Source organism: Periplaneta americana, chromosome 10 (assembly GCF_040183065.1).
Source record: "Periplaneta americana isolate PAMFEO1 chromosome 10, P.americana_PAMFEO1_priV1, whole genome shotgun sequence".
Taxonomy (NCBI): Eukaryota; Metazoa; Arthropoda; class Insecta; order Blattodea; family Blattidae; genus Periplaneta; species Periplaneta americana.
The window spans coordinates 4,673,371-4,699,935 of record NC_091126.1 but is presented as its reverse complement, the minus strand read 5'-3'; the positions used below and the strand labels follow the sequence as shown (position 1 = coordinate 4,699,935).

At 35.9% G+C, this 26,565-nt stretch overlaps 1 protein-coding gene across 1 annotated transcript in view; it reads right to left on the bottom strand.

The window, feature by feature from the left end:
- Positions 1 to 1,103: 1,103 nt before the first annotated feature.
- Positions 1,104 to 26,565, bottom strand: part of spidey (hydroxysteroid 17-beta dehydrogenase 12 spidey) — an 88,485-nt gene continuing 63,023 nt past the window's right edge. The window contains exons 4-7 of the mRNA XM_069836777.1: positions 22,917 to 22,992; positions 10,682 to 11,022; positions 8,298 to 8,513; positions 1,104 to 1,660 (exon numbers count right to left, since the gene is read on the bottom strand). Of these exons, the coding sequence (XP_069692878.1) occupies positions 1,544 to 1,660; positions 8,298 to 8,513; positions 10,682 to 11,022; positions 22,917 to 22,992 (750 nt within the window). The 3' untranslated portion in view covers positions 1,104 to 1,543. The remainder of the gene's footprint in view (positions 1,661 to 8,297; positions 8,514 to 10,681; positions 11,023 to 22,916; positions 22,993 to 26,565) is intronic.

Sequence of the window (26,565 nt, the reverse complement as noted above, 5' to 3'; positions counted from 1 at the left end):
TATTATCACCAACAATTCACGTTCATTATCACTCCCAATATCACTATCATCCGACTCAAACCATGACACAATTGTTTTCGAAAAGTTTTGGTCACTTGTACAAACAGAGGAAGGCTCTGGACAGTTATTAATATTTGACATGTTAAGTACAGAAGACAATCACTAATATAGGCAGCATACGATCTAACAGATTTTTCGAAACTTCAGAGAGTTACGGACCGCACTGAATGCATTCATTAGATTGCTCTAAACAATGGAGTTATATGAGAACAGCAATAATGCCGCGCAACTTAATGTTGCTGTTTAAATTTTGAAATTGTATTTCCGTTGCGGTCTCCCTGACCGTATGCCTGGACTTATGAGTTAAAATTACTGTGCGATCTTAAAGAGGAAAGATGTGATAAAAGTGTTATTCTACATATGTATTTATTCTATTCAGAATATTTACACACAGGAGGTAATAGTCCCAACAGTAAAAAGACTAAGACACTATGAGGTTCCAAGGCGGTGTCGGTAGCCTTACAATAAATTGTAAAAGAACTTTGTTTCAAGTGAAAGAAAGCTAAATCTAATACAAGAATAGGTATCGAAAGCTGTGACGAACCTTGTGACAACAGTCAGCTTATGGAAGAGGAAGGAATGTCCAGAGTGGAAGAGTTAGAATATGATATCAATATAATTGGACATGGTTTGTGCGAAGTGCTGTAGGACAACATAGCGATAGTTGTTGGAGGTGAGTGTCCACGGATACTCAGGCCTGCTGCAGCCTGTGACAGGTATCACCTGCCTTGTAACTCTGAAGTGCAATGTCTTAATACTGCCAGCTGTGTCCATTACCTTGTTCAGATGAATTTCTTTCTCTGCATTGTTATTCAGATTTACAGAGTTATAGTGATCTAAAATGGACCTTTTTTCTGGACAGTAATCTGTTCATTAAAATTATAATGTATACTGGAATGTATTGTCTATCATTTACACGCTGCATATCCGTGGATGTAATTTTTGTGTGAGATGAAGTACACGGGTATGGAGGATGGTTACTGCCAGATACAAAGTACAATGCATAATATTCATAACAGAGAATTATTGTTACACGGTAAGGCACCATAACTAAAAGTTGCTTTATTTTTATATAACGTCTATGCTATTATAACATTCACATTGTAACTCTTAATATTAAAATTTAAAACTTAAAAATCTTAAAATTTTAAGAAATGTTAAAATTGTATTGAATAGTTGACCAACTGCTGAAGAAGGCATAATTCCAATGCTGAAATGGTGCCATCCAGTTATGTAAGGTATATTGCCTTTTTTTAGTACAATAAATTAAGTTTTTGAAGTTTCATATTTTAATTCTATTACAACATTGGAGATGATCTGGAATGTTTAGACTCGCACTTTCGTTTGTGGTATTGAGACACACTGAATAACTTTGCAATGCATACATTCGAATATTTGTACTGGGTGAGAATAGTGGGTACATTTTCAATGATTTCTCATCCTTGTTAATTTTTTTAATTCGAATGATTACTAGCATTTTGGATTATGAACTGTTCCGTGCACGCCTCAGTGCCCTTGCGCGAATATTTTCCATTGTTCTCTTGACCAACCATCTGGCAAAGGAGGGTGAAATGTTCTCCATAACATTTATTGCACAAACCTGTAACAGAAACACACAAATTCATTTTAAGTAGAAAATATGGGTAGTTATAGCATAAATTCACTTACATCATCATCATCATCATCATCATCATCATCATCGTAAGTTTTAGTAAGATTGCATTTTCATTAACTCAGTCACTTAAATACTCTCCCGTACAGAACAGAAGCTGAAATGATACCATAGCCTGAATACAGAGTAAATAAGGTAAAGTGTCATCCCAATACAACTACCGCAGAATGATTAGGAAATTATTCCTTTATTCTAGACTATCAGGTTGAAGCATATCATTGGAATAATGCATGTAAGTTACAATTCAACCCTTTGTCATCTATTTCAGAAGTCCACATGCCACTTTAAAGCGCAGTGATCTAGTGACTTGTGTTGGTCCAGGTAACACAGGGGTTCCGGTTCATCTCCATAATCATCTCATTGCGCTTGTAGCACAGACCAGTCTCCTATGGTGCACCCTGAGCAATGACTGTCGGTAAATTGGTCTACATAACTGGCTTCATATGGGTTAATGACGTAAGTCAATTACCTGCCATTAATAAAATAAGTTTAAATAATGTTAGCTATGTAGTCATATCAGACTGTCTAAATCATGATACTACAGCTGTGCGTCTTTATCACGTCACACATGATCACAAAGTTCCAAGTCAAACCTAAACACACATACTATTTACCGTATGGTTTTGCACCACAATATAAGAATAAAAATAATTTTATAAAATTCAACTCTCGTCTGAAAAATATAACACAATACACTACTGAAACCTGTTTGAAAAACATTCGCCTCGAAAATTAATTTATTGGACAATGTTATAAAAATTGAAAAGTACTGAGACTCTCAAACATACTAGCGAAGCACTCTAAGCAAAAGTGCGGCTTTCCCTCGCAGTCTTCACAGTAAGTTGTGACTTTCTTTTCTTGTTTTTGATGTCACACCTGCTATTTTCCGTTTGTAGCGTCCTTTTCAATACTTTCTGATCTTATGATCTTCATGTTTCTTAAATGAATATGTATTTAGTGCTTTTCTTTTCCTAGACCAATGGTTGCGACTGTTTAGGTGGATCAGTCGGATCTTCATTTGAGAATAACAGATCTTCAATTATTCTTTCTCTAATTTCCGTAATGTTCATGGTAGACTGAGTCACGATTTTGTAGATAAGATGAGAATTTACTATTGTTCCAAATATGAGTTCAATAGCAACCGTCAGTGTTCTGCTTAGAGCTGTATTGCAACTTGCCATTTGGTCTGAGACATCAACAGAACTCTTCTCGGTGTTATAATCCAATACAGCAAGAGGTTTCTTTACTGAACCTGTACGTCTATTAACAGTTACTGTTTCATTGGAGTGTTTCGTTGAGAGCATAAATATATTTCTCATCTTTCCATTTTAGGATGCAAATATCGCGATCATTTTCCTTGGCAATTATTTCGCCACGTTTCAGTTTCTTACCTCCCTTGGATTCCCTTTTCTTTTGGCTCTTAATGTTCCTACCGGGTGAGTTTTCTTGTCAAGTAACTTATTTGCAAGTTCCAAACCGATGTAATAATTATCAGTTACAGCTGTTCTTCCAGTATTCAGTAGTTCTTCAGATAATTCTATGACAACATTTGTTGGTACAGAACTGCCAGAATCTTGTTCCTTTCCTGCATACATTTTTATATTCCATGTGTACCCACCATCGCAACGAAATTTGAACAGTTTTACTCCATACTTGTGAGCTTTCTGGGCATAGGCCTATATTGTTTTATGAGAAGACGACCTCTAAATGGTATTAGTCATTCGTCTATACAGTACACTTGACTGGGCATATAAGCATCCTGAAATTTCTCAATGAGTATGTTGACAAGTTCTACTTTGTAGATATGATCATCTTCAGGACAAAATTGGTTATCATTGAAATGCCAGAATTTCAGTAAAAGCTCAAAACTGTTTCTACTCATAACTGTAGACACAATATTGCTTTTGAAGAGAGTTCTTTTAGACCAGTAATGACACAGGGACGGATATTCACTAATCCCATGTAACCCACTATGCCCAAAAATTTTCTCATTTCATTTCTATCTGTTGGTTGCCAGGAATGTAGTCTTGAAGAACCAGAAACATCAGAACCTGACAGTAAACACTGTGTGGCATAAATATTTGTTTGATTCACCATGTGATCCAATGCACCATCATCAACAATAAAGGGTTCTCGTCTACTAAAAGAACAACAACTGCCAGATTCACACCGAAAGTCTCATTGAATTCAAAATCTGATTCCCTTCAGAATCCTTCCAACCCACGTGGTCACCTTGAGACTAGGGATAACTTCTCATCCTGCATAGTGTGTTCTGTGGAATTGATATTATCGCCTATCTCTGCAATTTCATTTGTGTCTGGTGTTACCACTGCATTACTGTCCCTCAGTGTCTCTGTAGATCTAGATAATGTTTTCGTGTTTATTGATATTTTATACTTACTTACCCAGAGACATATGTTTTGCCATTTGCACAATCCGTCGAGAATGCTCACTCATTTTGTTTCTTATTATTCCAATGAATGTTATGTCACAATATTACTATGGAAAAATTTTGACAATGTGCGTTTTACATTCTCATCTAAATTACACTGTCACACCATGCTTGACATTACATATGAATAATCGAATTACGAGACACCAGTGACGCCAACTGTGCAACAAAATGACTACCAAGGCAATGAATAATCAAGAGTAATTCGACACTCACATATACGGTTCAAGCAATCACTTCAGAACGGTCACAGTCAAGACACTTGAGACGCCCAAATGTGCTAAAACAACAATGAGTACCGGTAATCAAAATTAATTTATTTCCTCCAGATGCACAGGTGTTTCTATGGACCGCTAGTCCATCGTAAAATTTCTTGGTTGGGACAATGGAGGTCACAGGGGACCGTCAGATTTTTTGTCACATAAAAATAAACTCCCAATGCTTATAAATTATTTCTTTCAACATTGACATTCTTTTCCATGCGATTTTAATCAAATAACTTAAAAAAATCAAGATGGGCCAGTACAAAAAATTATACTGTTTAATGGCGCTCAACATGTTAATAGTTGTAGATTTTCACATATTTTAATGAAGCACATACAGTATACACAACTTCATACAATACGGATAGGGGCATATACAGCACACACACACGAAATTTTCATAACTTTAATCAATGAAAGGTTATTAAGATGTAATAATTTTATGTGACAGTTATGCAAGCAAAATGATCAATTCTTACCAAATGGGATTTGTTCACACCTCCTGCGACATCTCTATATAGCCTACAGGTTTTAATAAGGGATAAATGCGAAGTCTATAGAAAATAACTGAGCGAGATGAGACAGATGAGCAGAGTGATTTTTTTTTTGTGTGTGCGTGCATGTGTGTATGTATGTGTGTGTGTGTTTTTTTTAATCTTCATTCAGTGCATGTCCCATTACATTCATAGTAATACTACATGCTGATTCTTTTTAACATTGTCATTAAATCCATCCTTAGTTTAATGTCTTGATGTCACATAATTGTACCAATGGCTGAATGTTGTTACTTTGTAATATATAATTGTATTTTTTTTTTGTTTTAATCCCTTACGATGAAGTTTCCTACTATATAACACCTATTATAGACTAGTAATACATCTAGTACTTATTTATCTCGACATTAAGTTCGTACAATATTTTCCTGATTTAATATTCTTAAGTAGTGTTTGATATGTGCCAAATTAAACTTAAACTCAATTAGACATTTATCTTCATTTTTTTTCCTCTTGTATCTCTTGATTTCCTGAGGTGTATCATAGAAGCTGGAAATCGATACTTAAGAAATTCCTTCTTGTGAGCATTTACCATTGAAGTTTTTTTACTGGCCATTTTCCATCTTTCTTCCCAATTTCGTTTTTGAGGTCATTTCTTAGTTTTTTTTAATTTTTGGTATTCGTATATAATGTGATCCACCATTTGTTCTGGAGCATTACATGTGCATTGTGGACTATCCATAATCTGGAAACAGCGATAACAGGATGTGTGTGTGCACGTGCATGCATTCTCTCTCTCTCTCTCTCTCTCTCTCTCTCTCTCTCACTTTTTTAAAATGTTTTCGTGTCTAATTTTGAGTTTAGTACTTAAGTTAAAAGAAAATAAAATTCACTTTTGACCCGGAAGAATAAATAAACATCAGAAAAGTTATATTTACGTGTTTCACAGTATTTAAAATCCTTTACCATGTTGTGAATGATACCTCTGTTGTTTATAAATAGGGTTCCATAATCCTCTATATAAAAATACGGACATTTATGTTTTCCTAAAATTTGGCATATTATTTTCACTAAAGAAGACTGTCTACTACAGTGTACCAATATTAAAAAATTAAGAGCGAAACTGAATATAGGTCTATTATAATATTAATATCCAGACAGTACAAATAAATAGGCTAGACTGATTTAAATATACACAGTATCAATTACCTGTAATTGTGGAAGAATGTTCTTATTTTAGGAAAGAAGTGTTTTCTTTGAAGAATTTAAGGAAATGAATGCATGAAAACTCTGAATTGGCTTTAAATTAAAGCAAAGCTTAACCTTATTTTTACTTGGTATCAGCACCATTTTAAAGCATGGGCAAACCTGGCTGGCCTCAAAATGACGACAATAACAATAGGCTCAAATCAGGCATTGATTTTTGGTGCAAAACTTCAGTCATTGAACATAAGTTGCTACTTCTCTGTCCTCCCTGCTTCGACAATATTGTACTAGCATCTCTGTCACTGTTTCAGCTAGAGTGGCTCTATGTAAACCAGGAACTCTAGGCTTATCAAGTCAGCGACCATTCAGTTCTCTCGCATGTTCTTTTTTTCTCATCTTACAACCATTACAATTGATATAACACTGGAGCCACTCAAATAATTTATAATATAATAACAATTTTTATGTTATACCAGATTTCTTTATTAATTGATTGTATATATGGAAGTATTATTATGCAGTCATATTCAACACAATTTCATTTAAAGATGATTACAACAATGGAATTTCATTATCAAATGTTTTATCCTACAGAATATCCAGCAGTATTCTTTCGACTACTGAACGTTAAGTGATCGTGTCAGCGAGTCTTCCAAGCTCGTAATCTTATTTTCTACTTTAACATTATTAATTAGGCATTTTGAAAGTGATTGTGCTAAGCAAAAGAAAGCTAAAGAACGAGAAGAAAATATTAAGAAAATTCCGAACTCGAAGTAAACATTATGTAGACATTTTTCAGAGATTTGGTTTTTGTGAAAATCTGCATGTGTTGGACAGTTAAGAAATGTCGAAGCATTGTGAAAACCTTGCAAGTTTTTATAACAGATCTTATTTCTGTAGAGCTGACATCAGAATATTACCCCTTTGTTGCATACCTGAAAGTGAATTCTTTGCAAAAATGTGACGGAGATCATGATTATAAACATTTAAATTTCGTAACTTATACAGTTACCGATACATAGGAAATGGTAATGTTTTGTCAGCAGTTCCCAATATGGAAATTGTTACGAGAATTTTTGTAATATTTTTTGTGGCCAAAGCAACTTGAGAATGTTCGTTTTCCAAGCTAAAGTTAATAAAAGATTAATTAACAAATTGTATGGCATAGCCACTCTTAAATAATTTAAGTTTGATGAGTATTGCACAAGAAATTTTGGCGGAGATTGATTTTGAAGACACAGTTCACGATTTTGCGTCCTCAAAGTGCGGAAAAGTACTTCTCTAGAATGTGTGACTCTGAGTGAAGTTCTTCTCTGTGTTCATTACCGAAGAATTGGGTTACTGTTATTATTGTTGTTGCTATTATTGTTTATTCAAGGGGCCCAATTATTACTTTTGCCAGGGTCCCATACAGACTTCATTCGTTTCTGCTTGGAATCTATTTCTTTCACGTGTCCAAATTATTTTCATCAAAGGAAACATTCTTTTCACAGGTGCAGAATTTATTGGGAGATGGCAGACAAATTCTAAAACTTTCCCAAAATTGTTATATTTCGTTCCACTTTTAATTTGTTCAAAACCTAAACACACAAAATTACACTTTTCAATTTTGTTCGAACTTCTTCCTTTTCATTTCTCCTTTTTCACATCAACAAGAGTGTCAATGTTGATGGCAGCATTAAGATGAGAAATGAATGAATTTATAAACTCAGCTGATTTCTTAACACTTTGCCATTGTAATTTTATTCATAACCTGAACCTGCTTGAATCCAGGATGAATGTATATTTTCTCCTGGAAATGAGCTTCGTAATCTATACTGCAATGTTTTGGTCTTTGAAAAATCTTTAAAACCAAAGTGTATAATATAGTTGGCGACTATGAAGTTATGTAGTAGGTGAAGAATGAAGCAACAAATTATTAAACTCCTTTTCGATCCCGAACCACAAAATACGGATATTTCGTCACTTTTTTACTCGTACAATATGGACACAGACACAGGTCATAAAATACAAACTTTCCATACAAAATACGGGCTTATGGCAACGCTATTTATAAATTAACTTATTAAACTTTTATTTAAAAGATAAATATGGAATTTAGTATGCACCCAAGGGAGGAATTAAATATTTTCTCTCTCGAGTAAGATTACCATCATGGTATGTGGAAAGTAGCCTGTAGTAGCCTCCTGAACTCCAACTGTCCTCAGCGCTTTTCTCACAAAAACTTCGGGTGCTGGAGCCATCCAAGTGGACTTTTTGATCTTGCTCATCTTTGTAGCAATGTAGCCAGGCAAGATGCATTGAATAACAATGCCCCGTTTTCCATATTCACAAGCAAGGTCTTTAGAAAACTTCTGGATGTAAGCCTGCAAAACAACACAAGTAAAAGTTTAAAATGAAATTGAATCGACGTTTGCAAAAAGGACACATGTTACAAATTTAATGTTTTGAGATATTCCAGAAAAACATTACAGCAGGTAGGAAACTTAAAATTGGAACTTGATATTTTTGTTACATGAAGTGAGCTACAAATGTGACTGATATACGTTATAATTTACTCATATTTTTATTCCATTGGCCATCCATTAAGTTACAGTTTCCATGAAAAAACCGATTTTGACAAACTGTAACATATGTCCTTTTTGCAAAAGTCGATTCAATTATGTAGGGGAGAGTCGGGTAGTATCGGACAGTGCGTTTTTTTCATCTACCACCATATGGTAGTACCTGAATGACATGGTTACGTTTCTCTCTGCGACATCACAGAAACGTAACCATGTCAATCAGGTACTATCATCGTGTGGTAGATGAAAAAAACTCACTGTCCGATATTACCCGATGTCCGATACTACCCGACTCTCCCCTATACAGTAATGAGCAAACTTCCTACTACAACCGATTTCACCTCATTTCTCTTCCTTTCACTCCGTCACTCACTGCAGCTCAGTTCACACTTTCATGCCGTTTTTAACTGAAATTTAAAACATTTCTTCCTTTCCTAAATGATTGGGTGACTTAGAGGAGGATAATGAGTGGCCTCCAGAGATGAAGTTCTGATTGGGAAACTTTGGACTTCATATGATGTTGCATTCACACACATCCGAATTTTGAGGATTTGTTCACGTTCTGTTGATGTTATTGTTGTGTACTATTTGCAATTGCAACATCAAGGGTTCGAATCCTCCCTGGACTATAATATATTACACTCTTGAAGTAATCATGTATGTCTATGAAATGAGAAATTCTAATGAGCTACTAAACGTTGTTCACAATCTTATGATCATAGGAGGAAGGATTCCTTGGACATAATGTAGACTGTCAAAGACAATGAATAATTACTGATCTGTACAATATACGGGTACAATAAGCTGTCTTGTGAACTTTTTGATCTTGAAAAGAAAGCCTTAAAGCGATTTGTCTCTGGTTGGTTAACACAAAAGGCTTTTCATAACATTAATGAATGTTTAGATTTAGGCAATATTGTGTTTTAATTGTTATTGCTTTTTGTGTGTTGTACCTGTTACTGCTGAATTTGTCGATAGTCTTTTGGTCTCTGTGACAATAATAAATATCAAATATCTCTCTTCTTTTTTAGCTTTTCTTTCTTTGAATGGTTTATGCATGCTATTCGTTCAATATTATAATGTGATTAATGAATTTTAGTGCACCTATGTGCAAACACGCACAAACCAAAATGCAGGTGTTATCATAAATGTGACTGATTTATGAATATATTAACGGAAGCAATAACAAAAATTTACGCTTAGAAATTCTATCAAATTAATAATAATAATAATAATAATAATAATAATAATAATAATAATAATAATTTATTGCCAGAGCAAAGATACATATTGATTTTTTATATAAAAACCCCAGAAAGAGTAAGTTACATTCAGATCATTGATTTATACCGCGCATAGCGAGATGGGCGTGATATAGGGTCAAGATTAGGACCATTGCAGTGAATTCCACGCAGAATTAGCTGTCCTGTACACCACCGCAAACTTGATCGTTTATAAAAGGAACTTATTCGATAAACTCTAATTTCTAGCGTCAAAGCGTCAATATAATGTTCGCATACTACAAGGAATACAAATGCAACAAGGTTCACTTTTTGCAAGATAAAGTACAATCATCGCTCTTAAGGAAATAATTGTGCGGGTTCATGAGAGCGCTGCACAGTGCAGGCACTTTGACATCCCTGACAAATAGACCTACAGTATTCAACATCAGTAAATTGGAAAGGAGCGAGACTGAGTGAACCACATTACATTTGTTTTTAACTCAGTATTCTTTGTAGAATTAGACTGATTTTGTATGAACAAAATACGGTGTAAAATTTTTGTTGAAATTCAAGTTCGTTTCTCATTTTCAGAACTGTAGGAATTGGGTAATTTCTGCATAATCATATTTAATTTAAAACTTCTCTTAATTAATTTTTTTCACTGTAACTGTAAATATTTGAGGGGAAGACGTAGACACTGTTAAGTTGTTAAATTGATGTAAGTACAGTACGGTATTCAAAACTCACTTTGGACGCACCGTAGACCGTGAGCAGTGGACTTGGGATCAGAGCTGCAGTGGACGAGACATTGATGATTACTCCTTTGCCGCGTTCTACCATCTGTGGTAGAAGAATTTGAGTCATGTTGGTTACAGATGCTATGTTGCATTTAATAATGTCTGAGTGCATTCGGTTGCAGTTTGGAAGATCCAAGAAATATTCTGGATGAGGGTAGCTCATTCCGACGTTGTTGACCAAAATTCCTATCTCCATTCCATATAGCTGCTTTTCTATTGTATTGTAAGCTTCGGCAGAGTCATCTGTGAAGTCGGCTTCAATAGTTTTCGTGCGAATGTTGTAATTTCTTTCTGTAAATAGAACATGTGTATTATGATATGCATTTAAGATAAAACAATATAACGAGAGGCTGCCTAGATGAACCATTTAGCAAGTCCATTAAAGAGTCAAGATGTTTTAATGAATTACATGCCAGGCGATATCTACTATGCTTGAAATTCTGCCACAGGTCACACCCCAATCCTGCTTACAGGTTCGTGACATACCTTCGGGATCGTCGGTTTTGATAATTATTTCAGATGGAAATTAATGATAATAAAATAGAAGTATAAAAAGCCAAATTACAATACACAGAAAGGTTGTCAAACTATTGGCAGCGAAAATTGTGGTCTGCTGTTTCTGCAATTGCTGTAGGCCTACCTATCTTCTCCAGCAGCTCAGGGCTTGAACACTGGACTAATAACGGAGAGGTTCCGATTTTAATATTATTCTTGTGGACGAATATCTCGCATGTTTAAAATTATTTAGGAACAGAACTAATGTTCTTTTCACGAATGCAGTGCCTTATTATGGGTGAAAGGCTACTCTCAATATCATTCTTAATCTGTGTTTACTATCTGTTTCATGACATTTGAAGCTTCGATCAATGGCCATACGTTTTTTCCCTTCAGAGAATTAGCACTTGCTTTGTTAGAGAGCGGTGCTTAGTCATACGCACGAAAATTGATGTGCCAGCATTTTCATTCAGCACTGATGACGAGTGCTATGATTTCCAGTACCGGTAAGCTAATAACGTTCAAATATTATCAACAAGCACTGCAACACCTGTATTCTTTATTTGAAATACAGGGTTGGGTATGTCATAGTAGGATATGAAAAATGTAATATGGCGTAAGTAATGGAAGAATATATCTAAAAATTATTACATAACACAGAGATATGCCATTTTATCCTAGGCAACAGACCTCACTTTTTCAATATGATACCTGATAGGTGCTCACCATTACGAGCAACACATTCTTCCAACTGTCGAACGAAAGCGTGCAACATGTCCATGGGAATGTTTCATACAGCCTCGCTTAGCCAGTGTGCCAAGGCGTGTCTGACGGATAGCTGAGAACTTCGGAGTACCGGTAGTGGGTTCTGGACCTCTTGCACCTGCCACCTGCTCAGGCGTTAGTTGTCTTTGTTCGGTCAGAGCGGTTTTTTGTCACAGCATGATGTAGTGGCATCTCACAATCGTCCGATGGTCGGGGACTTTGTCATGACGTCCTAGCTCGAAGTGGCAATGAAATATCCTTTGCACAGAGATGGGTGACTCATTATCCTTAAAATAAGTCTCGGCGATAAATGCATGATGTACTGTTGACTGTAACACCATAGTTGTGAATGACAATTCTTCCTCAAACCAGTTGACAATCGAAACCCGCACATGATCAGACAGCATCATCGTACTACGCAGTAAAAATCAGACATATGGTTTATTCCCAACCCTTTATAAGAGAAACACGATAAATTATACCTCTTTTACGTAATCGGCTACTCTGTACAGAGAAATTTTCACCCGGGGAATATTCACCCAAAGGTAATTTCAACCTTGGTCGATTCACTGATGCGAGAATACATGCATGGAAAATCATCCAAAGAAAATTTACTCAGTGATCATGGCATAAAGTGATAGTGTCAGTATAATAGATAAAGTATTACAGCGATATTTAATTTAGTGAAAACAGCTGTATTATACTGACATGTTGTGTGCATAGGCCCACAAATATTCAAGTCATCCTTGGTATTTTTATTTATCATATCGTAAAATTATGTTCTGGAATCGCAATTTCAAATTTTTATACCGATACTTCCATTTCTGTGGTTGTATTACACTCAGACTAACATTCAGCTCTTGAATCATCTTATCTACATTAGACACTTCTTTCAGCAGGTGCTGGATCAACTTATATATTGATGGGTGATTTTGAGTAATAATGGTCTGGCATCTGTTGTGCCAGGCCTCTATGGAATTATTTGCGCGAGATTCGTTACATCTGGTAGCTTGAAAAGGATTCCAAAAACTGGGTGGATATCGAACTAAGGCATCAGCCTGCCTTTCCCTTTCGTGGACAGTGATATACAGTCTTTTCGATCATTTGCCTCAGAATCATCCACAGTACAGTAAGAAAAGTGTCTGCAACATCCTCAACAGGAACAAACGCGGGACTAAAAATCTGGCTGAATGCTCCTTGACTGATGACAACATCATTAGGATTATTGTAAACATCTGAGGCTCTAATTCTTGAATTTTTCGCCAGGCACTCGGCTTCAATTGGAATAAACAACTCCTCCGTGTAGCCTGCCAAAACAAATTTTCAACAGCGCGAAATCTACTTATATTTCTTAGTCTACTTATTTCGAAGTCCCGCGCCATGGTGTCGTGGTCTAAGGCATCCTACCTAGACTCGTGTTACGGAATGCGGGCTGGTTCGAGTCCTCATGGGGGAAGAAATTTTCTCATGAAATTTCGGCCAGTGTATGGGACTGGTGCCCACCCAGCATCGTGATGCACTTGGGGAGCTACGATAGGTAGTGAAATCCAGTTACACAAACCAACTATAACAGCTGGGGGGGCCTCATCGTGCTAACCACACGATACCGCCATTCTGGTTAGATGATCGTCCACCTCTGCTTCGGCATTTGGCCGTGAGGCCAGCAGCTGGCTGGTCAGTCTTGGCCTTTCGTGGGCTGTAGTGCCACAGATTATTATTATTATTATTATTATTATTATTATTATTATTATTATTATTATTATTATTATTATTATTATTATTATTATTATTATTGTTATTTATTTTGAAGTCGGGTATTATCACAGATGTTGTGGATGAATATTGTACAAGAATGTCATTGTTGGTTTAAATTTAATTGTATGAACAGTCCTGGGCCAATATTCTTGAGTGAATTTTCCTGGATGAATTATCCCATTGTACCAATATTCCCTATGGCTATTTCCCTGTACATTTTCATCTAAAGTTTAACTAACATAATCTGTCCCATATATAAAATGAAGTGGAGAATCTCGTATCAAATTTAACATGATAAACTAATGTAACTAGGGTTGCCAACTCTCCCGTATTTTCTGGGATCTCCCGTATTTGCCCCTAATTTTTAACAGTCTCCCGGCTCCCGTATTATTCTTCTCTTCGAGCACTTTTCTCCCTTATTTTTGCGTAATGTAAAATTTTTGATTCTAAACATTTGATTTTGCCATGAATGATGATCGGTTATATGATGAATTTTGTTGTTCAAGAGATGCGTTAAAATGTGCAGTCTTTATAAAAAGTAATGCTTGCCAGAAATGGGTTTTAGTGCTCACCCATCTAAAATCAAGTGTTAATGTTGTAAATTTGAAAAAAAAAAAACTACCTACTTTTGTTCTAAACATACAAAGTTGTAATGCTCATACAAAGAGGGTCTTCACCTCATGAACAATAATTGGGCAGATGTTCAAAGCATGAGCACGACACATTAATCAAATCAGAGCTGAAAAATGCAGTCGACTTAAATTATTATGCGAGACAAAATCTGTCTCAAAATACTCTTAATTTAAGCCTAGCTGCCGAAGTGTAGATAAAGTTTTTTTTTAGCAACCGAACCGAATAATTTGCTATTTTATATGTGAAATTTTATCGATTCCTTAGTTTCCCGATTTTCTTAAAAAAATGTTGGCAACCCTAAATGTAACCAAGGTGACTGCAATGAACGTCACCTTGGAATGGATCCTGTGCTGCTTGGTCACATGTGGCCGATGTGCTGCTACATTTCATCCTCATTCATCCCGTATATTTGGGGTGCACAGTAGGCCTCAGTAGACCGACGTGCAAAGTCTCGTCCCTAACCTGCCCCGAGCTACAGTTACCTAACCTAACTTAACCTAACCTATAGTGAACATAATCAATCCAGGTAACACACATGGTAGACGAGATCTCCTGCATCCACATCATTCCACTCGATCTCCATTCCAACGCACAGCGGGGGCTGGTCTAGAATTGAGTGAGCTGTCTGCTCGAAACCTGGATATGCAGCGAACCTTAGTGTAGTCAGCCATTGTGGATTGGAAATGCGTCTAGCTCGAGGGTGAGTACAATAGGATTTACAGGTTCCAGTGCTAGGCTGTAGTGTCCTCCCGAAAATCAAATTCAGTTCAATTCATTTAATGAGTAGCCTATAATAATAATTGATTTGCAATAAATAATAGATCAATTAGATTAAACATGAATTACATAAATTTACCGAATTTAAAATCCACTATGCCAAGACAGGATTCTGTAGAGCTGACACCTCATGAGTTATTGCCACTATTAGCTGTTTCCGAGATACTGTTGATGTTGCTATTATTGTCATTGTCATTAGCATTATACACTATTTTAGATTTGCTCCCGAATTAATTACTATTATTTCCCTTCCTGAAGCCAAACTGCTGTTCTTCCAACTGTTCTTCCTCGTGGAATATAAACGTCGATTCGCTATTCGCAAGAGAATCTTCGCCGAGTACAATATCAGGCTGATGGTCCTGAACTCGTTACATTTCTTGGCATTATTTTTCTTCGGTATTGGAAGCACCACTATATCCTTAAAATCTTCAGGCCATTCGCCTTTTTCATATATTTCATTGCATAATGATGGAATTTCCTTCTTGTCTTCACCCAAACATTCACTAATTCAACGGAGATTCCATCAATTCCTGTTGCTTTCCCATACTTCATTTTCTTAAGCAATAGTTCAACTTCTTCCCTTAAAATAGAAAATCCTTTTTCATCTTTTGATACGGCTTCTTCGTCTTACATAGCTAAGTCATTTGGACGATTCCTTGTCTCGTATAACTTTTCTACATATTTCGTCCATCTATTTAGTATTCTTTGATTGTCTTTTATTTCATTTTCGATGTCGTCTTCTGTCAACCATGTGGATTTCCTGTTCTTATCTGTGAAGTCCAAACATTTTGCGGGTGCTCGTGTAGAGGGGGTTAAGTCAATATTACTCACTTTTCAGGAGAGCAAAAACAAAGTTTGAACCTATCTCATAAATCAGGATATAAATATTTCTACACGAAAACCGGCTGTGAATGTCCAAATATATGTTTACTTGGCTTATTATACATTCATTCAAGGTATTCATCAAATGGTGCGAGGTAATTAATTAATATTATTGTGTACTCACTGACATAACCCCTATAGCACAAAAAAGCTGTAACTTAACTTTTTTTTTTTTTTATTAGCAATATAGAATAACAAGAGATCAATGTTTGAATTATTTAAACTGACTGAATTCTACAACAATATAAATATTAAATAAAAGTGCCAATAATATCTTTAATTTGACAATTATTGAAAATATTTCAATAGCTTATTTTGATGTTTTCACGAAAAATGAATTCTTTTTCTTTGATGGAATGAAAAATGATTAAGAATAATACAATAATTTAATTATAAAGTAGAACATGTTAACAATACTAACGTGACATCATTTAAGACTCTTGTGTTTCATCTTCATCCGGAAGAACATCTGGTAAATCTTCTGTTTTGAGATTTTGATAAAATCCCAAAAATATCTTGAGGATCTTGGAAATCCTCTTTCTTCTCTCTACTTATGCTCGGAAGCCCATTATGTATGGGAAATCGTATTTCACGGCCTCTAAAGTGGTAGCTCACTTCCTTAAACGGAGTCTCTTCATTCAAATCTGTTCTTATTTCACCAGGTAGTTCCTGCCGTGTTAATAATGAAGCCGACGTACCTCTTTCCACACAAATTTTTCACCTTCAAAATTCTTCTTTCCTGCCTGTAACACTGTAACATGGAGGGCTACAAAACCATAGAAATCTGATTGTTGCATCTCTATCACTTTGAATGGTGTGTTCTTTCCGCACATTCTATCTAGCTGATACCAGCCATGAAGGTGATATATTTGGAACATACTTGTCTTCTTTTTTCCCCTCAATAACTGAGTGGTCGGAGTCACATCCCAAGAGGGTGTGGCCCAGAACCAGAACATTGTGGTCAATTTTTATTTTGCTGTTTTCCATTGTCATGAGTGCAAAAAAAAAACATAGCCACCATATCTGTTTTTATTTTGACCTCCTGCTGTATCGGAATAGAGAACGGCCTGTTCTAATCTGTTGTTTTCATTTGAAGACAAATATTTGTATAAACATGAGGCAATTTGATTTGCACCCCCTTCTGCCTATAGTTTCGTGCCACATAAAACAGTGAAGCTGACCTACGTTACAATCATGAATTGTCAAATTATATGTCCATATTTGCCTTTTACTTGACTCTCAAGAGGCATTGCTGCAGGTTGAAAACTACAGTTTCCTTGTTTTGACTCTCTTTTCTTGACTTCTCTTTGTCAGCTGCTTTGGATAGGCACGTTTTGATAGCATCTTCTTGATGTATTCTCAGAGCATCTTTGATTATGAGCTTTTGATCTTCTGGAACTACCGCCAGCTGCATTTGAAACTTGCCACACTTGGCACGTGTATCTTTATTTGGTATTTTTATTGCGGTATTCTGTGGGTGAAATATTTCTTCATACTTGGGACGACCAACAGGATTGATGATTTTTGGTTCTCCTTGATATTCCTCGCACAGGTTCTTCAATGTACAGTAGGAGGTAGGAATTTCTTCTTGAATCCCTCATTGTGTAATGGCTCTCGTATTTTGGAACAGAGTAAATATGCTGATGAACTCTCTTAATAGCGCCCTCAGATCACTTATTTGAAGGAGAGTGTAGTACTCTGTAGTTAGGAGAAGTTATTCCAGATGGTGAGGCTCCTATTTTATGAAGATTCATTTCCAAGAACTTTTTAGACTCCCCTAAGTTTTTAGGAAACACGTTTTGCAGATAGGCTCTAAATTATGATCTATTTGCAGATTGTGGGCCTAATCATAAGTCACATACCTAAACTTTTGCTTATTTGGAGATAGAGTTTTCTCTTCGCAGTGATTGGTTCTTTGAATCGTACAAGTCCAAGACCTACAATCCCTATACTCTCGGAACATTTTCTTCATTCTACATTCACTCAAAGATTTGCATTCCCTTGAAGGAACAATTTTCCATTTCTCAGTAACATATTCTACACCCGTGTTCCCTTTTCTCTTACTATCTTCTATTGCTTTTCTAGTATTTCTATAGGAGCTTTTCGTTTCATCCGGGCAGGCTGGACTACAGTTTCCTCACTCAAGTCGTCAGATTGTTTATTTCCATATTACAAACTACTGGCACATGTGAAGTATTACCACGTACTGATGGAGCTTCTTCTGAGTCACAAGAAGACATGTCCATATTAGGATCGATATCAGGATCGATATTCGAATCATTACTACTAAATATATCTAGAAATTCCTCGGGTACATCAGATGGAGGGCTGCTACCTGAATATGGAAAGGTTAACAAATGGGAGTTGTTACTTGAAAGAGAACAATATTCATTACTTTTAATTGATTATTTAAGGACGCGGTATCAACTACAAGATTATTTAACTTCGATGTAATTTTTTATTACGCAATGATGTTTGGCGTAGTAAGTCCGATGAAACGCCATGGATTGTCCGACATTCGCTTTACAGTAGGGGAAAACCTCGGTAATACCTAACCACATTGCAAACATATTGTAGCGTCTACTACAGCTTTAATTTTCTCCTGTCGCCAATCATATCTCTGTGCATTATGTGGACATGTCAATCAGTTAAAGGGGATAAGTCAACATAATCTCCCATACAAATAAAATTCCACGGTACAAACAGAGTCAAGTGAACTTAACCCCTTTCACACATTAACGCCTGACGTGCAAAAAGAGATATGTAAACTTGTCCCATTTGGCACTGAACATAATCCCTTTGTCACAAAATATGGAGCACTACAATTCTGTCATCGATGGAAGTATCACATAACCCTTTTAACACAAGTTAGAAGTAATCGTGGGAAGTTGAAATCTGTACTTATCTCATTTTAGCCAATTTCAGACTTAACCCCCTTTACACGAGCACCCGCGATTTTACCTCGCAGTACATTAAATCATATCTTCCTTTTCTCTCTAGATCCTCTGTTTCTCCACATTTCTCTTTCATCCGAACTTCCTTCACTTTATCAGTTTCTCTTCTTAGTTCGTTGTTTAGTTTCTTGTAGTTTCTTCTACCTTCTTCTGTGTTGATTTTTTTTTCCATTTTCTCCTTTCCTCCATTTTTTCCAGTATTTTCCCTATGACCCAAGGTTTCTTAATTCTCATACCTTCTGTGTTCCTATTGTTTCTTCTTCTGTTGCCTGTATACAGCTTTCTAAATTATTATTCTCAGGTGTAGATTCTAATGTAGTGGCTTTCTCTTGAAAATTTTCTTCGAATTTTCTTCTTTCCTCTTCGTTCTTTAGTTTTTCCGTGTTCAATTTCTTCGTCACCTGTCTTTCTCTTATCTTCTTCAGACGAATATCTACTTCGCCTATCAGCAGAACATGATCTGAGTAAATATCTGCTCCTGGTAGAGTCTTTGAATTTTTTAAGCAATTTCGGAATCTTTCCTGTACCAGTATATAGTCTATCTGATATCTGCTTTCGTTCCTGGGGCATATACATGTGTATCATCTTCGTTTATGTTGTTGGAATAATGCATTTCCAACAATCGTTGCATTTCTTTTATGGAAATTCACCAAATATTCTCCATTTTTCTGTGTACACTTTTAACATTTATATATAACTGATTAAATTTCCAGCTTCTTTACTGTGTTAATATTTAGGATTTACCTTAGCTGACTAGTTTCGAAGTCTTGTTTTTCATTGTCCAAAGTCTGTGTTAAGGTAAATCCTAAATATTAACACAGTAAAGAAGTGGGAAATTTAATCAGTGAAATATTCTCCGCTATCATTTATTTTTCCCAATCCATATTGTTCTCCCATCTTGTCCTTCTCTTACAACTGCGTTCCAGTCACCCATTAGGATTACACATGCTACCTTCTTCTCATTCTCAACTATCTCTTCTATCTTTTTACAGTTTTCTCCCACTTCCTCGTCTGCTAATCCACTATGTGGCTTATAAACTAGCACTAGCACTAAGTCCATTTTCTTCGCTTGTAGTCTCACCATTATCACCCGGTCATCTACATAACGCACTGAGATCACTTTATCTTTCATACATGGTCCCAGTAGTACACCAACACCATGACTTCCTTTGCAGTCACCATTTGAATAAAATAACCTAAATTAATCACTACCAACTCACCACTATTTTCCCACCTCACTTCTGATATTTCCATCATATCCACTTTGTTTCTTCTCATTTCTTCCTTCAAGTTGACCTGCTTGCAGAAGAGTCCTTAGATTCCACGTTCCAATCCTCAATGTTCTTTTCTTCTCTCTGTTGGTTTGCTTCATAATGTGTCCTTACCCAGAATCCCCCTTCCGGAGATCCGAATGGGGGATAATTTACATCTGGAATATTTTACCGTGGAAAGACTCATCATGCCATGTTTGCAGTTTTTCTTGGGAAAGATAAATGCAGGAGCTTCCCGTTGCTTTCCGCATGACTGATTTTATGTCTCCGTTTGCGTATTTTTCTTGAAGTTGAAATTTTAGATTCCTTTGCTTATGCTTTCTCAACATTCTTAACAATAATATAGAATTATATAAATAGTAGCTTTAACATTATTTGCCACAGATTTTGATGGTCGTTCAATTGCCCTTTCTAGTGAAGTGGTATTCACAAGACGGTGTTACATTGCATATTATCTGTTTATCGTCAAATTTTGTAGTTACAAGAGAATGGCTCTCCATTACTGTTTACTTTATTTTTAACTTTAATTTCTACACTGACATTAATTAACAAATTTCAAAGAATAAAATACTAGAAGTGAAGTAACTGTCTTTTCGTAGAAATGGGGCCATCAGTTTTTTAAATCCAGAACTATTTTTGTCGTTGTTTCTTCGTTCAATAGGTTGACAGTGTTAGGAGATTTTGTTTGATGAATTGCACTGAATTAAAAAAAAAGTTCTTTAACAGTATATATGTGATACTGTAAAATAGGCAAACTTCCTATCTCAGAGCAGGAAGGAATGACACTTTATGAAGAAAAACTGCTTCATTATTTTAAATATTCCTGTCACTGAGAGCATAGACTTGGTTATTTTTAATTTACCGTCGGCAATTACCAACGAAGAGGTGAAGTTCAACTTCAGCAGAGGTATTTCAATTGATATAGTCTAATAAGAAAGCTGCTGACTCCCTGAGATCTTTTTGTGCTTGTCCTTCATGGTACAGTAATGATATTCTGCGTCTTCAGTTTCGTGTTGTATATTGTTCATAATTTGTTTATAATATAATACTGTCTAAGAATATCATATTTATCACCACAAGACAGTGACCATTGCAGGACAACAGATTCAGAAAAAAAAACGATTATGTTAATGCTGCCAAGATTGCATTATTAAAAAGTATTCAAGTAAGTGAATTGAGCATCTATTCACATTACACTGCAGAATCTGCTATTCGTTTTCAACTTGTTACTGTGACTATTTCAGGATCTCAGGACCTTTTTCTTTGTACTAATACATATTTTGGCCCCCAGAGAACTCAAAACCATCATTACCGGAAATCTCACCAAAAATTGACATAGTTATCTTTTACAATAAGGCATTCATTTAGATTAGTGATTAATAGTGAAAACAACAAAGAGAACAGGAGAAAAGAGAATATCCTGAGAGGACTTGCCACGATTACCTTTCACATAAATGTAGTCTACCTTAATTGACTAGGAATTGAACAGACTCCCTGCATTGGAATACTCCTACTTGAGCCATATATGCGACTTCTATAAATTCAGGACACTTTTGAAATTGCCAGAACTTTGTTAAAAGCAAATTTACATAAAAATAAAAACACGATTTCACTCACAAAGCAATGCAGTTATAAAAGCAAACAAATTACTATTTTCTGAAATGAATAACAATTACGGAGCCCATTTAGAGTTCCAAATATCTTTCGTGCCAGGGACTGAAGGTATAAGTAAAAATATTCAATTTTCTTGGGTCCTCACAATACAGTTTATTTAGCAATAAGCATAATTAAAGTAATTACTATGCAATGCAAACAAATAAGATTCAAATGTTTTATTCATTTCAAATCCTCACGAGTTTATGTTGTCACTGATTTGGAAACTGGAAACTTCCAACCTCTGTCCTGAAAACTAGCTTACTCCTTGGCAGAAAAGATATTCTCAGAGCTTTGCGTTCACAATAACACAGAACAAGGTGAGAGTTGAAACCATTTCTTTGAGCGAACTCACACTAAGATTATTTCTACCAAAGTTTAAAAGTGTTTCCTGAGAAAAATATTCTCGACATTTCGTCCTATTCTAATGACCTGACATGTATTTAATGAAAAGATATTCTTGCAAAATTTTGTTTTGGAATTTCTTATTCTTCTACTTTTATTCTCAGTATGCAAAATGCAAATACAAGGAGAATTAATGACCAGTAAGTTTTGTTTAATATCTTGTTTTGTAGCATTGCTCTATGACAGGGAACCGCATATTTAATCTCTTTCCAAAAGAAATTGTATTAGTGATTTCCGCCAACCTTACAGATCCATAGCCATTGGGGACTAAATTCTTCAGTCTCACATTACATACCAAACGTGATAACAACTTGGCAAACGAGAACAAAGTGGAAATGAAATGTAAAATATTTCATATTTCATGAAAATTGGTTAAACTCTGTTTAGGAATAAATAAGACAGCACTACATTTCATCTGAAAGCTCGGAATAGCATATTAAAGTACTTCAGATTACTGATACGGTGTTTTCTATCATGTCCTGAAGCTATTGTGCAATAGAATGTACCATATTATGGAAACTTTCTGGCGTTATTAATTGACTTTTTTACACCAAACAATCGTGTCATGAAATCAACTTCAAGACGAAATCCATACCTAGTTCACTGGAGACAACATCTAGATTTACTTGTGACCGACTGATGAGAACCACGTCCATTCCTTGCTTTGCAAGCTGAAAAAGGAACAAGTCAGAATAATAAATTACCGTACACTAACTTGCAAGCAAGATGTAAACTGAAAGTCCATCATAAGTAACAAACGATTTTTTCCTCCAATCTATTTTGAACTAAAGTACAGTAGAACCTCTATTATCCGTGGTAATGAAGGGGGTGGAGTGAACGGTTAATCGAAAAAATCGGATAATCCGTACCATAAAAGATTTTCATAAATTAAGTGCACAATACAGTTTCGAAATTAATACGCTAGGTAGTGGATCAGAAGTTCACTAATTTAAGTCTGGTTTTCAACGACCAGTTTTTAATGGCCAAGGAAATTCCTTATGATGGCTGTCTGTGGAAAGATAGGAATAGTACCTGTCTCATGTAGTAGAATTACATACTTTATGCACTTTATATTTGTTTTTCATTAAATCGCGCACAATTGTAATTCCTATCTCATATTCTGATACGACTTGAACCACAGTTTTTTTCACAAACCACTATTACTTTTTCGTAGCACAACACGTTTTCTTTTGACACCTGTGGAAGACATTTTGCATAGAAGTTAGACGGTACGGCCACTCGAAGATTAGATCATACTGTGTAAGGGTAAAGGTTTGTATAAAAAAAACTCTGTAGAAAAAATTCGTCCTAATGTAATGTAGAGTAAAGTACTTCAAATTTTTTTCTGCAGAAAAAAAAAGAGCGCGAAAGAAAGACAGTCGGATAATCCACCAATCGGTTAATAGGGTGACGGAAAATCGGGGTTCTACTGTAATCAGTTACAGAATAAGTGATAGACCTTTTCAGGATACACAACTAACATAAACTGCAGAACAGTTTACATTAAAAAAACTCATAAAATTTGTTATGTACTCGGACAAATACTGATATTTTCTGACGAATCTTCAACTATTAGCCAGCTAAAGGAAACGAGGTTCAATCCATAGCTATCTCATCTCGGCAGTATAATTTATTTCTCGAATGAATGATTCAGGGGATGATTTGTAGGGAAAAATTTACCGTAAAAAATCTTACCCCCGTTGCCAATATTTCAGGTGTGTTTATATCATTTAGTTCTGTTCCAAGCTACTTAGGACATCTTTAATTTGAAATTTTGAAAAATAAAAAAAGGATCCCTTAGTACAAGTCATATACAGATCACGATAATCCTTGCGGACGTACACATAGGTTTCTCGACTTTAAACATGGTGTATTAACACAAGTTATACATCACAACAGTTACATTTAAATTTCTAATTTTTAAGATTAGTAATGAAATGATCAACTCTTAGCAAAGTATACTGGAGAGCATCATACCACAAGGGCGTATAAACAAATTTTGCCTTATTGAAATATTGTAATGGAACCAATTTATGTTTGAAAGAATCTTTTTAAAATTACAATGGACATAAGAAAGAATCAAAGAAAGTATCTTGTTATGTAGACAAGGATAGGAAAAATCATTCCATATTTAATATATGGCTCTAATGTAAACTTCCAGATTTGTTGAGATCACCTTCTGGCATATGATTTGATATCGGAACACCAATTACTACCAATGGTACTACTGTGATATCTCACCTTCCTTCAAGAAGTTACCATGGCTCAGGTTGTATGGGAGGAGAAATTTGCACTTCCTTTCTCTCGTATATCGTATTATGCTCATTGCAACCCCCTTTTATTAATTCGCCCGTTTCCGTACTTTTTCTCGCTATCATAACATCAATACTCGATCACAATGCGATAACACGCTAGAAATTCCACACCACACATCATCTCTGTATTCCTCATTCTTCACTGTTGCTACTTCTCGTCACTGGAACTCTGTGCCACCTGAAGTCAAGGGCTGCCGAACTTGAAATTTTTAAAATCTAAGTTAGAAAATTATCTCATGACGAGTTGCCAAACTAACTTTCTGTTATGACAAGTATTGTATGTCTCCACGTATTCTCTACACGCGCACGCACACACGCATATATGTATATATATATACACAACTAACATATATATATATATTCGGGTTTGTCCTTAGGCGTATTCGTGGAAGTTTCAACGTTGTAAATTTTTGTGATGCTCTCTAGAAATAATTCTTCCAATGTCTTGCTGGAAACTATTCTCATAACGGACTCTGTGTGAGAATCTGCCAAACATGGTTTTCGCCCAGTTTTGTTGAGATTCATTTATGAAAAACTGTTCGCACATGTAATATTGACATTATCTCTACTGCAAACTGACGAGCAAGATGGAATTTAAAGAAATAAAAAATAACCACAGTAAAACTTTCAAAATGTATAAAAGGATAGCATTATAAATTCTAGTTAGATTTTAAATATTTTAGTATAATTTTCGACTACTTATAGTTTCTAATGTTTCTTATAATCATCAGTCATTTTCATCCTATCATCTTCTATGGGAATTACATACATCGTAGTATCGCTGTACATTAAACTTCTTACAGATAATGCGTTCTTTTACACATTATACATTGTGCCTCTCCATCGTGATTGCGGCTTGAAAGCTTGCTGCTAAGATTGAATAACAGCTACTGCTGATTCTAGAGCTAGTAGTGCGATTTGAGTGTCAATTATAAGTCTTCATAATTATACTGATACCCTTAACGTAATTTAATTGTATAATGAACAAAAATGGATCTGCTTCCATAAATAAGCGTATAATTAAAAAAAAAAAGAGTTCATTAATTCTTCCCATTGCCTCAACAAAATAAATTATACGTTTTAAAATAAAATAATGAAACAAACATAATACATAAATATATTGCAAAACTCTGTAGGGTTTGAATACCACTTTCCATCGTGTTGTATTTATTAGGTACTGTAAAGCAAGAAATCGTATGTTTCGTACTACCGGCATACTTATTCACCCCTGCCACCCCACTTGCGGCGAAAGAGGGGAAGAGTATGGATGCCCACAAGCTGAACTGTTTACACGGTGGGCGACTTACTCATGGCGGGCTGATGGTGACACGACTGCTATACATACGAGGCGCATCCAGAAAGTAAGTTTCCCGATTTTTCCCCCTCGAAAGTAAACGTAATTAGCCGTGTCAATTGCGCATGCGTAACAGATCTATGACGTATCAATCATATGCCAGCCGGACAGGTCCCGCCTGGTGCCAGTAGCGTGGCAGCAGTGGTCTGAAATGGAAGCTCTTATTCCTTCTCCTGCCGCCTGCGAGGTTCGGTCGGTGATAAAGTTCTTTAATGCACAAAGCATTGCACCAATTGAAATTCATTGGCAGCTCTGCCAGGTCTATGGGCCGAACATCATGAGTAAGCAGATGGTGCGTCGCTGGTGTAGGCAGTTTTCCGAAGGTCGTCAAAGTGTCCATGATGAAGAGCGCAGTGGGCGACTGTCCCTCATCAATGATGATCGTGTTGAGCTGGTGCGGCAGTGCATCATGGAGAACCGTCGCTTCACGATTACGGAGCTGAGCAGCCATCTTCCGCAGATATCGCGATCCTTGTTGCATGAGATTGTCAGTAAGCACCTGCTGTTCAAAAAAGTGTGTGCAAGGTGAGTGCCGAAAAACCTGACACCCGAACACAAAATGCAACGTTTAGGAG